At 30.8% G+C, this 12337-nt stretch overlaps 1 protein-coding gene across 1 annotated transcript; it reads left to right on the top strand.

Moving 5' to 3' along the window:
• Positions 1-5906: 5906 nt before the first annotated feature.
• On the top strand, positions 5907-7451 carry LOC125878389 (transcription factor MYB41-like). The gene is made up of 2 exons (XM_049559634.1): positions 5907-6203; positions 6634-7451. Exons 1-2 carry the CDS (start codon positions 5938-5940, stop codon positions 7337-7339), a joined length of 972 nt encoding a protein of 323 aa, XP_049415591.1. The 5' UTR covers positions 5907-5937; the 3' UTR covers positions 7340-7451.
• The last annotated feature ends 4886 nt before the right edge of the window (positions 7452-12337 follow it).

The following is a 12337-nucleotide window of genomic DNA, read 5'->3' as shown; positions in this document are numbered from 1 at the left end:
CATAATTTTTTTTTATACACTCTATCAAGACATCCTAGTAATGTTAAATTACAATATCCAACCCTCACTCACCCACCCAAAGAAGAAAAAATGGAGAGGAAAAAAGTTTTGACCCAAAGAATGAAGAGAGTGAATAGAATATGAATAAATAGCTGAAAATAATGAGATAGATGAGAGAGTTTTTTTCTATCCGCTATTAGGTATCTATATTGGAGTTTAAGTAATTTGGATTTGTGTTATGTAGGTCCCATTTCGGAAGAATTGCTTTCTACTAAGAATTTTTTTATATTCAGAGTTTGAATTCGAAACCTCTAATTAAGGAAGAAACAACATATCTATTGTATGTAAATTAAGAGAGGGTTAATTACATGTTGTATGAAGGGGCGGAGCCAACATACATTCAGGGGGTTCGGCAGAAAATATTACTATTTATACATGATTAATTTTTTTTATGTATATATAGTAATCTGTCGAACCCCCTTCGATTAGTTCGTATGTTTACTTCTTCAGATTTTGATTTCCCTTAATATTCTAGCTCCGCCACTAATCGGATGTATTTGGTTTCACAATCACGTCAAGGATTTTATTACGTTTAACTACTTCCAGAAAAGAGACCAATGAGATTAACTGAAACAATACTCAACCCTCCAATATTATATTTCCAATTAATGGTCAAAAAAACACATAGATCAATCTGTTAGTTATTTCTTCCAACAAGTAACTATACTATAACATATTTTTAATTATCAATGGATGAAAATGACAGTTGCAATTATTTTGTACTATCAAAATTTAATCCAAAGAGAAAGTCTTCACTATTTCCATGGAAAATAGTATACAAAAGTCAAATTGTTCCAACTATCACTTTCATTTCCTGCTTATTTGCTCATTGTTACGTTTTCTACGTAAAAACAATAGTAAATATATACTAGAAATTGCTTCTAGACACTTGGAGTTACTTAAAAACGATAAAATAAAATCAACTCGATGGATTAAGCTCTCGTTATGTACAAGATTCAAGGAAACATCGAACTATAAAAGTCTATAGTATGCAGTGTTATCTTATATTAGTGTAAATAAAAGTAGCTTCAACAATTATCTTTCGAATATCGGATTTAACTTTTTGTATATTGACAAGTGAATTTTTTAATAGGAATATAATTGGTGGAGTTAGTGACTTGAAAAAAAAAAAAGGCAAGTAACTTTAATCGCAAATTAAATTATATTGATTGTGTAAAGTATTAATTTCAACCGTACATTGGAACAATAATATACATATATACTTGGTATATAGTATGCAACTTTTTAAAAATATATATAAGTGCCTAAATTAGGAATTTAAATACACTTACAACAGATATATGGAACAGTACTGGCAAATATTGCTTATTGATTTGGTAGTTTTGTATAGTAGACTTCAATTCTTAGTTCAATTTAGCCTAAGTACACTCTTGCTTTTATGAAAAATAAGATAATTAAATTTCTTGATTGATATGTAAATCAAGTCGATTCATTTTGCCACTAATACTTATATTAGAGTATATAGGTCTACAAAAGCGTATTCAAGATTTGAATTATGCAGGTTCAACCTTTTAAGACTTTTCATATTAAATCCATTATACTTCAAAGTTATGGAATATTTTTATGTCTACTATTTGTTGCTATTTTAATAACTTTTTACGTATAAATTTATGCTCCGCGTCAAAAGTTATGGATTCAATTGAGCCTGCACCAATAATGATACATCCGTCCCAATTGTTTGTCTAGATCATACCCCTTCAAATGTGGCTCTTCTCCGTACCTTGTTAATTAACGTGAAATATTTTGTGTATCAGACTGTTACTCTATTTTCTTTGAAGCTGCCAGTTTTTATAGCAATGATACGTAATAGAAACGACTTAAAATCTCACTTACTATTTGAATAATGATCCTCTCATTTAATTAATATATGAATCCTTTAACGTGATTAACATTTTCTTCAAATGTCAATTCTTGAAAATGAACAAAAAAATATATTTTAAGTCAGTTAAATGAGTTTATATATACTTGTCTCCTTGTAGTCAACAAAGCAAAAAACAACTACTATTCTTTTTGAGTAAAATATTCGTTAATAATCCATGACGAAGTTTCTTAGAAGGTTAGAACCATAGTCAATAAGCTATTTTTAAAAGAAAAAATATTTAATCCAAGTTTGTTGAGTAAAACAAACAACATTGTTGTCGTTCAAATGTTTTCTCTTTTATTATGGTTACTTAATTAATAATTATTATATTAGAAAGTGATATTTATAACTATTACTTGAGTCATGAGTGATATCTGAGAAATCAACTTCTTGATATTGTGCTATAATTAAGAGTTTAAGTTACGTATATTATTAGTGTAAAATAAATTACTTTTTTGAATTATCAGGCAATTCAAAAAACATAAATAAAATAAGTTATCTTTATATAATAGGTGATAAGGACAATGGTGTATAAAATTTTTATACTGACGATGTATAATTTAAGAGAGAAACTAATTTGCTCAGCATATCTTACCTTCCTCTCAACTCCTTATTGACAAATTTATCTAGTGACATCATTGGATTATATTGTACTCATTCTATAATTAATTATGTTTTTTTTGTTGGAATAATTAATTAAGTTGATTCCAAATTCAATGAAATAAACATTTTTTTTTTACTTTGAGACTTTGCTAGAAGAAAATATGTCATTGTTGTTTATGGGTATAAGCAACCTTGAAGTTAGTCTTGTTGGACATGAAGTCAAAAAGCAAATTGAATTTAAGTTAATCCATTGATAATCTTCCACGTAAATTACTAAATTGAATTAGTTTCCAAATGTTTGAATGACATTTTCTATATTTTACTGTACTTTAATTTCTGGGGAAAAAGCCAATTGTTTTTGACCTGATGGTGTGTATATATAGGGTTTTACTAGGGGTGGAAAACAAAGTACGTACAAATAATCCTGACCGTCCAATTCGTTTATGTTTGATCGAGTTAATAATCCACTTACTAATTAGGTTTATTTTGATCCGCTTAGTTCAAGCTTTTTAAAATCAGGTTAGTATGCAATACGAATTGACTCGTGAGAAATATTATCTAAATATTTTTAAAAAGATAATTTTTTTTATTTGATATGTTTTTAATTATCATAATATAAAGAATTTTTTTTATTAAGTACTTAAATAAATTATAAGACTAAAAAACTTAGTAATATTGGACCGGTTGAATTATATAATCGATTTTTAGCTCATTTCAGCCCAATCTGCTTCAGACCCAAAATAATATTTAGACAGGTCAATAACTCGTTCATTTATCAATTCAATCTATTTTAACATCTGAAATTCAGCCCAACCCACCAATTTGACACCCCCGAATTTTACTATTATCATAGAATTCTTTACTATGTAACGTTCACAAAATGTAAAATTGACTTCTTACTAATTAAGTTCTAATCTGCAACAATTAATATTTTGGGTTTTTTCCACTATACCATATTCAATATCCCCTTGAAATCCGATTAAATATAGATTTACGTCGAAAAATTCCAAATGTTTCTTCACAAAACAAAAAAATCTTAGCCGAGACCCGCATCCAAAATCCCTAATTAATGATAAAGAAATATTAATTACTACTCTACCACGACCCTCATTGATAACGTTAATCCAAAATTACAATGCCATTTTGTTAAATTGAAAGCAGCCATGGAAATATCTAGAAAAAGTCGGCAAGAGCATACGTACGTAAAGAGCTAAACATGTGAAATATATTCAAAGCAGTACCTAATACTATACACTATATACATAGTTTGAAAATGACAAAACTGATAATGTTTTTCTACAAATTGTAATTAAAATCAAAACATATTTGAAAGAAAATAAATTTAAACTAATCATCATTTGACATGCATTTTAATTAGGTGCATGTCTACCCTCTAGGTGTGGGTACTTTTGGATAATTTAGGTATAATATGACTAGTGATAACCTATAAGGCCAAAAGCTTCACGGAAAGCTAGTAATAATAAAAGTTCATGGACCTTCTTCAATTGACACAAACAAGTAAAAAAAATTGTTCTTTAGGACCCTTAAAGTTTTAGGGGAAATAATAACATACTTTATTATAATGTCAAAGCAGATAGAGGCTTTAAATTTAAATTTTATCGTCACTTTATTAAAAAAAGTACAATTTCATCTATTTGATTCATAAAAATAAAAATAAACAAGCCTACACATGAAAAGGTGCGTTAAGATATACATTCTACATCTATCTTATATATGGAATAAATTATCTAGATTATAATATTTATTTATTAGACATATTTTTACTAGTACCTTCGACTAAATATGAGATAAATTTTATCTCACAATTTAAATTGGGATAAATTACCTGATTCGTAAAGCTAAGCTATTATTTAATTTTTTTAGATAAGATGATGACACGCTTCAACATATAATTATCTTCTAACAAAAGTTTTTATCTTGTGCCTCATAATAAAATAGTTTCCAAGATACTCAAAGATTCAATAAATTTAAATTAGTGTCGCATATTTGATGATATAAGTTAAATTAAAAGTTGGATCTCATTTTGAAGTCAAACCAAAGTAGCTAGATCACAATAATTCGACTTCACTTAAATCATTTAACCACTACTTAAAAAATTGATTAACAATGCATCCACAGATAATCTTTGTCCATTTCAGGTGATACCTTTTGTTCCTTTTGATTTTTATTGAACTAATCCCAGTTTGTAGAGTTTTAAACCATAATTATGACACAGAAATTGGAACAATACTTCTTGATTAATTAGTTTATTTTTACCTGTGCACTATACTAATAACAAGTTTTTACAGCAAACGTAAGATAATTTTATTTTTCCTTTTTTACTCTTAACATTAAGGGTTCATGTATTAATTTCTACATAAGTTCTATAATGTTTGATAGCTAGTTAAAAAAGTAAATAATCCATGTATAAAATTAATATGACATTTGCAAACAACCTCTTCTCATCAAAATCATCTTGAAATACTTGGAATTCTATGCTCCAACTTTATCCCCCTATATTTAATTGAAAACATGCATAACTTATACTTACATAACTCTAATAAGCTGCCAAATGACCCTAACTACTCATTCCCCAAATCACATTCCAAGTCCATTGAAACTATGAGAATTATAATAAAATATGCACTTTATTTATTATTTTGTAAGGGGAATGCAAAGTCGATTATAGAGAAATAAAAGTGAACAAAGGAGTAGTAAAAATTGTTTTGTTAGCTTTTCAACACATCTATATAAAACAGTTATCAAAGATGCATTTCTTGCATAGAGGTAATAAAACTAACCCATGAAAATATAACTCGTTCAACCTGTCTATTTGGATTGATTATTGACTGGTCCATTTATTAGCTCAACTTATTTCAGGGGCCCATATTAAAAAAAAAAAGTTGATATGTAGCCTAAATTTATCTACGAGAAATTTTATCAAATTTGATATAGTATATTTCACCATAAAAAAATAAAAGTTACTAAGAATTAAACAAACTGAATTATGACCCGCTTAAATTCAAACTAATCTGCCCATTTAACCCCTAATTTCCTGTATATATGTCTATGAAATTGACACTATTACCTACTCCTTATTTTAATTCAACCAATATAACAACTTCCTTTTGCTGAATTAAGCCAACAAGGTTCTCTTGGATGACTTTATTACATTCCTTGCCGTGTCAATTCAAGCTTGCTCTATATTAATTAAAATAGGACAAAATATGTTTGACCTTATGTAACAAAAAATTATATCCATGAAATTATAAAAACCATCTTTTCTTTACTTTGTTATCTCATAAACTTATACTTCTAAGGATTCCAATTCTCTCTATCAAAGATCCAGAATTTTAAAAAATATATAAAAAGTTGTCTTTTCATATTTATAAATGGGGAGATATCCATGTTGTAAAGTTGATGAAGATTTAAAGAAGGGGCCATGGGCAAATGAAGAAGATGAAAAATTAATGGATTATATTACAAAAAATGGCCATACTAATTGGCAATTAATTCCAAAAAAAGCAGGTTTAAATAGATGTGGCAAAAGTTGTAGATTAAGGTGGACTAATTATTTAAGGCCTGATATTAAAAGAGGAGAATTCTCAATTGAAGAAGAAGAAATCATCATCAACCTACATTCACTTCTTGGAAACAAGTAAGTATATATTATGTATTTTAATCTGTTGTAGCAAATAATTTGTCTTAGTTTCTAAGTTGCTAATACTAATAATTAGGCTACTAGTAGTCATATACTCCCCTTATTGTTCCATTTTATATATGGGGTATCATTTCTTTATTGACTCGTTTAGAAGAAAAAATTTTAAGAAATTGTACCTATTGATTTTGGAAAATAATTTAATTTTAAAGTTTTCATTTTACGGTTATATTGATATGTTTTTAGAGTCACAAAGATATCAAGATACGTTTAAGATTACAAGTCTTCTTCTTTTTTATTAAACTCTGTCTCAAAGCAAACTGTGTCACATGAATTGAAACACGAAAATTATATTTTTAAGTTGTCTCATAGTGCTTTAATAGTGTCAATTTATAAAAGTTAAACTCATGTATCAAATTTTCAATTGTAGGTGGTCAAGAATTGCAGCCCATCTTCCAGGAAGAACCGATAATGAAATCAAGAATTTCTACAACACTCATCTAAGGAAAAAACTACTAAGATTGGGAATTGACCCCAGGACTCATAAACCAATTTCTGACCTCAATCTCCTCATAAATCTTTCTCATCAATTTACTTCTAAACATAATATTAATCATCATCTGATGAATAATATTAATCCCTTAGCATATGCTCTTAAATTACAAGCACAAGTCACAGAAATAGGCAAAATTCAACAACTAGTACATAGCCTTTTCACACCCATAAATACAAACAATCCACTTTCCACCAATTTTCATGAAAATTTTGCAACAAGTTCAAGTCATGTTATAACAAATAATGTTGCTACAAACATCCAATTCTTGAATTCTTTGCTAGTAAATTCATGTGGTAATATTCCAAATTTGGATAATTCTACTTCTTGCATTTCAAATTCATCAGAATTATCTAATTATCAAAGTGAATTAAACTCAAAGGTGGATAATTTTGAAGGACTAAGCAACAATTCATCAAAGACACAAGTAGATTATAATAACTCACTTCCTTCACTAATTACTCCTTCTTCTCCAAATCAAGCTAATGATGCTCATGTTAATCAAGATTATGACCCTAATACATTATCACAACTTAATCATGAGGGTATTGATGATTCCTTCTGGAATGACATTTTTCCATAATTTGTTTTTCTAAACTCTGTTGTATTTAGTTGCTCTAAAATCTTGGTGGATTTTTAATTATTTTGTTTGTTTTGTAATGGGTGAGGAGGTTTTATTTTGGTGAGTAAATATTGTTAAGGACCATAATTTTATGAATATTGTGTAATTTCATTGTGTACATTGTATATATATCATCCCACCTTATTTGGAGCTGTTATTTGGTTTCTTTCATCTCATTTTTTGTTGGTATATTTTAAATAGTAAATAATATTGTTGAAATGGTTAAAAGACATTCTATTTAATAGACTTAAAAGTTAAAATCAACTAACTTAATTTACATCTTGAAGTAATTATTGGAAAGATTAGTCCCAATATAAAATGGGTGGACTCCACATGTCCAACTTTTTTTTAGAACAAAGAGATTTGTTCCTCAATTTTTTATTATAATTAAAACTATCTTTAGATTGAAGTTTTGTCAAGGGTTGAGTAAAACGAGACGTTTTTTCAAATGATGAAGGTAGTATTAGATCAAAGTCAAATAGATAAACTTTTTTACTCAATTTTCAAATAACATAGGAAAACAATATTATTGTTTAAATTAAAATAAGGAAAATATAGCAAATAGTCAAAGCAACCTAACAATTGATGAAATTGAAATAAGAATCATGAAGATCATGACTCGATCGTGACACTCCACCTCACCCCGAGACCACATTTAGGACTCGATTCTCAACCCTGACCCAAGTCTTAACTCTTGACCAGGACTTAATTCCAAACCCTAACCCCGACCTAGAACAAGACTCCCAACTCGAGAACCAGTTCCCAACCCCAATCTCAAGTTGAGGCAAGGTTCAAGGTTGGGGCGAGTTTTTTGTTAGTGTCACAGTCAAATCCAAGGTCAATATTAGGAGTCAGGTCCTGAATCTTGAGTTGGGATCGAGTATTGGGTCCAAGATTAGAAGTCGAGTCCTAGGTCGAGATTTGAATTGTTGTTCAGGTCCAAAGTCAGGGTCGAGAGTTGGATCTTGATCAAGAGTAAGCACCTGAGTCAAGGTTGAGATTCGGGTCTTGGGTCCGATATAGTCCTAGGTTGGTGTCAGGAGTTGTAAGATTGGTAAAGGGTCACGAGTCAATATCAGGTCGTGGTTGGTACCAGGTTTGGTCGAGGTCGAGGTCGAGGTCGAGTCCCAAGTCAGAATCAGGATCGTGAGTGGATTGGGGTTGAGAGTTAGGTCCCGAGTCGAGGTAGGGAGTTGGGTCCTTNGGTCCAAGATTAGAAGTCGAGTCCTAGGTCGAGATTTGAATTGTTGTTCAGGTCCAAAGTCAGGGTCGAGAGTTGGATCTTGATCAAGAGTAAGCACCTGAGTCAAGGTTGAGATTCGGGTCTTGGGTCCGATATAGTCCTAGGTTGGTGTCAGAAGTTGTAAGATTGGTAAAGGGTCAGGAGTCAATATCAGGTCGTGGTTGGTACGTACTAGGTTTGGTCGAGGTCGAGTCCTGAGTTGGAATCAGGATCGTGAGTGGATTGGGGTTGAGAGTTGGGTCCCGAGTCGAGGTAGGGAGTTGGGTCCTTCGTCGGGATTAGAGTCGGGTTTTGGGTTGAGGTTAGGAGTTGGGAATAGGGTTGGGATCAAGGTCAAGCCTTAGTTCAATGTGACAGTGTTTAGAGCCGAGTGTCGGGAGTTAATATCAGGTCGTGTTTGGGTCTCGAGTTTGGTCGAGGTCAAGTCTCGAGTAAGAATCGAGGTCAGGAGTGGGTTGTGGATGATAGGCTAAAACTTGGGTCCCAAGTCAAGGTAGGGAGTTAGGTCCTTAGTCGAGATAAGAGTCGGGTTTTAGGTAGATGTTAGGAGTTGGGTATAGGGTCGAGATCGTGGTCAGGTCGTAGTTTGATATGACAATGTTTAGAGTCAATGTCAAGAGTCAATATCAAGTCGTGGTTGGGTCCGGGGTTTGGTTTAGGTCGAGTCCCGAGTCAGAATTGGGATCGGGAGTGGGAATGTGGTTGAGATTTGGGTCTCGGGTCGACGTAGGGAGTCAGGTCCGGTCCTGAGTCGGGATTAGAGTCGGGTTTTGGGTCGAGGTTAGGAGTTGGGTATTAGGTCGAGATCAAGGTTAGGTCCTAGGTTGATGTGATAGCGTCTAGAGTCGAGTGTCGGGTCAGGGTTAGGAGTTGGGTCCCAAGACGGCATAGAGAGTCATATCTCACGTTAGGAATTGGGTTTTGAGAAAGGGTTGAGTGTTTGATCATGAGTACTCTACGTCTGATCGTTAGTTATGGCAGGGGTCAGTTATGGGGTCCCGAGTTAGAGTTAGGCCAGGGTCCAGTTGAGGATCAAGATCTGAGTCAGAATGTAGGTTTAGGTCATGTCTCAGACCAGTGTTGGGATGAGGTGTGCATCGAGACAGAGGTTCAATGTCTTAATATTTGTTTAGATTATATCTAAATGTTTTTGGGACAACATTTTCTTCTTATTAACCCAAAATTAATTATTAAATAAAAAAAAATCAGTTATTATTCAGAAAGATATTTTTCTTCATACCAAACATACCTTAAATCTTTACCGAACTTCCTCAAATTTAGATATAAATTCCCTAAGAAGGACCCAATCATCATTTAATTGTTATTAACATATATAAGTTTCAATAAGAAAAAATAATGAGTATTTCTTGCTTTTTTGAGGGGTGGGAATTTGGAGGTTGTGATTTATAAGAAGATAATAGACTAGTGCAAGTGGTAGAGTATTATATTATATGCTGTTTATAAATATATATAAACACAGACATGAATATAAATTAATTATAGATCTGAACTTTACATATAAATCTGAAATGTACGGCTTCAAATTCAAATTCAAATATGAGAGAGAAAATTTAACCCACAACCATCTTAAATGTTCACCAGGAGCAGAACTAGCGCGGAGCGTGCGAATTCGGTCGAACTTATAAGTTCAAATTTAATATTTTTTTCAAAATATTTGTTAAATATGAGCAAATTATTTAATTTAAAACCCAACAATTTAAAGAACTATAACTCTGATTGAAATTTAATCTCTCCAAGAAGAACCAAATATATATATTATGACAATACTCAATTCAAATAAATAATAATTTAGCAAAAATCATCTAATGAAGCTTCAAAATGAGCTTCGACAAAGTTTTAAGCTCAGTAGCTAATGCCTAATGGTCAAGCTTTGCGGGTGAGGTAATATACATATATAGACACTTGTTGAGTTTTAAGTTTATCCCGGATGTTTCATCTACAATATTTATTTTTCTTGATTTTGTATTTGAACTATCAAATGTGTGAGTTTTTTATCTGAACCGTAATCAATTATTTATCGACACCTCAACGATTATTCACTTTTACTACTATATTAGGTGAGAAAACACAGTCAAACAAGCAATTGAGGTAAGAGAAGAATAGTTTCCGACATATCCTACCTTCCTCCCTACCCTTCTCTAGAATAAAAATTAAGAATTAATTATGCATTTCTATATTAAATTGTAAATTAATCCCACCAATTAATATTGACTTGAGCTCATTTTCAGTTTTTGTACAATATAATGGCAATTCAAAAAGAACTGATTAATCATATCCGGCTTCAATTACATTTACCAATTAGTGTAAATCGAATATTTGAATACAAAAACCACTAAATTTCCCCTTAAGATATATATATATATATATTCACTTCAGTTTTCTTAGATGAGATGATTATACATGTAGATGTTGTCAACATGGTATAAAAGTTAGTGCGATCTTTAGTACGAACGAACGAACGAACATATATATNTTACTACTATATTAGGTGAGAAAACACAGTCAAACAAGCAATTGAGGTAAGAGAAGAATAGTTTCCGACATATCCTACCTTCCTCCCTACCCTTCTCTAGAATAAAAATTAAGAATTAATTATGCATTTCTATATTAAATTGTAAATTAATCCCACCAATTAATATTGACTTGAGCTCATTTTCAGTTTTTGAACAATATAATGGCAATTAAAAAAGAACTGATTAATCATATCCGGCTTCAATTACATTTACCAATTAGCGTAAATCGAATATTTGAATACAATAAAAACCACTAAATTTCCCCTTAAGATATAATTAAATAAATTATATATATATATTCTCTTCAGTTTTTTTAGATGAGATGATTATACATGTAGATGTTGTCAACATGGTATAAAAGCTAGTGCGATCTTTAGTACGAACGAACGAATTTTTTGCCCCCCACCTCCTCCCCCCCAAACAAAAAAAGCAAGTTGTATATGTAAGTTTGCATCATATTCGCTAGTTTATATCTAAACCAACCTGCTCATTTGTAAACATTGCTTATATTTTTTTGTACCGCTGAACGAAAATTTTGAATCCGTCATTATTTGAAGCATATATATTTAACAAAAAGAAAATCCATGAAAATTATAATTAAATGTGTTCGAATTTGTTTGTCATGAGGCGGCTTGAATATTTTACGTGGACTGCATGGATGCATGCATTTAGGAAATATGATTGATGTTGCTGAATGCTGATGAGGGAACTATCTGAGATTTACCAAACAGGATTTTATAATTAAGTCAAAGTTCAAAATATTATAATTATATTCAAATCAGATAATCAACAATGTAATTACCAAATTTATTGGCTGATCATATCTGTGAATCGTGGCAAACATCATGCATGACTTCTATTCGTTGATCTTTTAATTTCAATGAGAATTTGAGTCAAACTTGTTAAGTTAATTTGTGGATAGAAATAAAGAAATAAAATATGGAGGAGTATTTTAATTATTTACATTAAAATTTGATATTGAACATGTATGGTAAATATTTCACTATATCACTTATCATGGTTATTCGGACACCACCATTTAACTTGTAATATTGTTTTTATTTTTTTTACACATTTACCCACTTTAAAATTACTTCAAATATGTGATGTCTAAAATTAAATTTTGACAAAATCGAACTTAAAAAAAAAAGAAAAAAAAAAAGGAAAGAGTTGGGGGAGAAA

Source organism: Solanum stenotomum, chromosome 10 (genome assembly GCF_019186545.1).
Source record: "Solanum stenotomum isolate F172 chromosome 10, ASM1918654v1, whole genome shotgun sequence".
NCBI classification, from domain to species: Eukaryota; Viridiplantae; Streptophyta; class Magnoliopsida; order Solanales; family Solanaceae; genus Solanum; species Solanum stenotomum.
Note: the sequence above shows the minus strand (reverse complement) of the source record. Positions and strands in the feature narration are given on the sequence as shown.

Excerpts from the sequence above, each read along its gene's own strand:
- LOC125878389 (XM_049559634.1), top strand. The coding sequence starts at position 5,938 with ATGGGGAGATATCCATGTTGTAAAGTTGATGAAGATTTAAAGAAGGGG. Across the intron at positions 6,204-6,633 it reads CATTCACTTCTTGGAAACAA|GTGGTCAAGAATTGCAGCCC; the intron begins GTAAGTATATAT and ends TTTCAATTGTAG.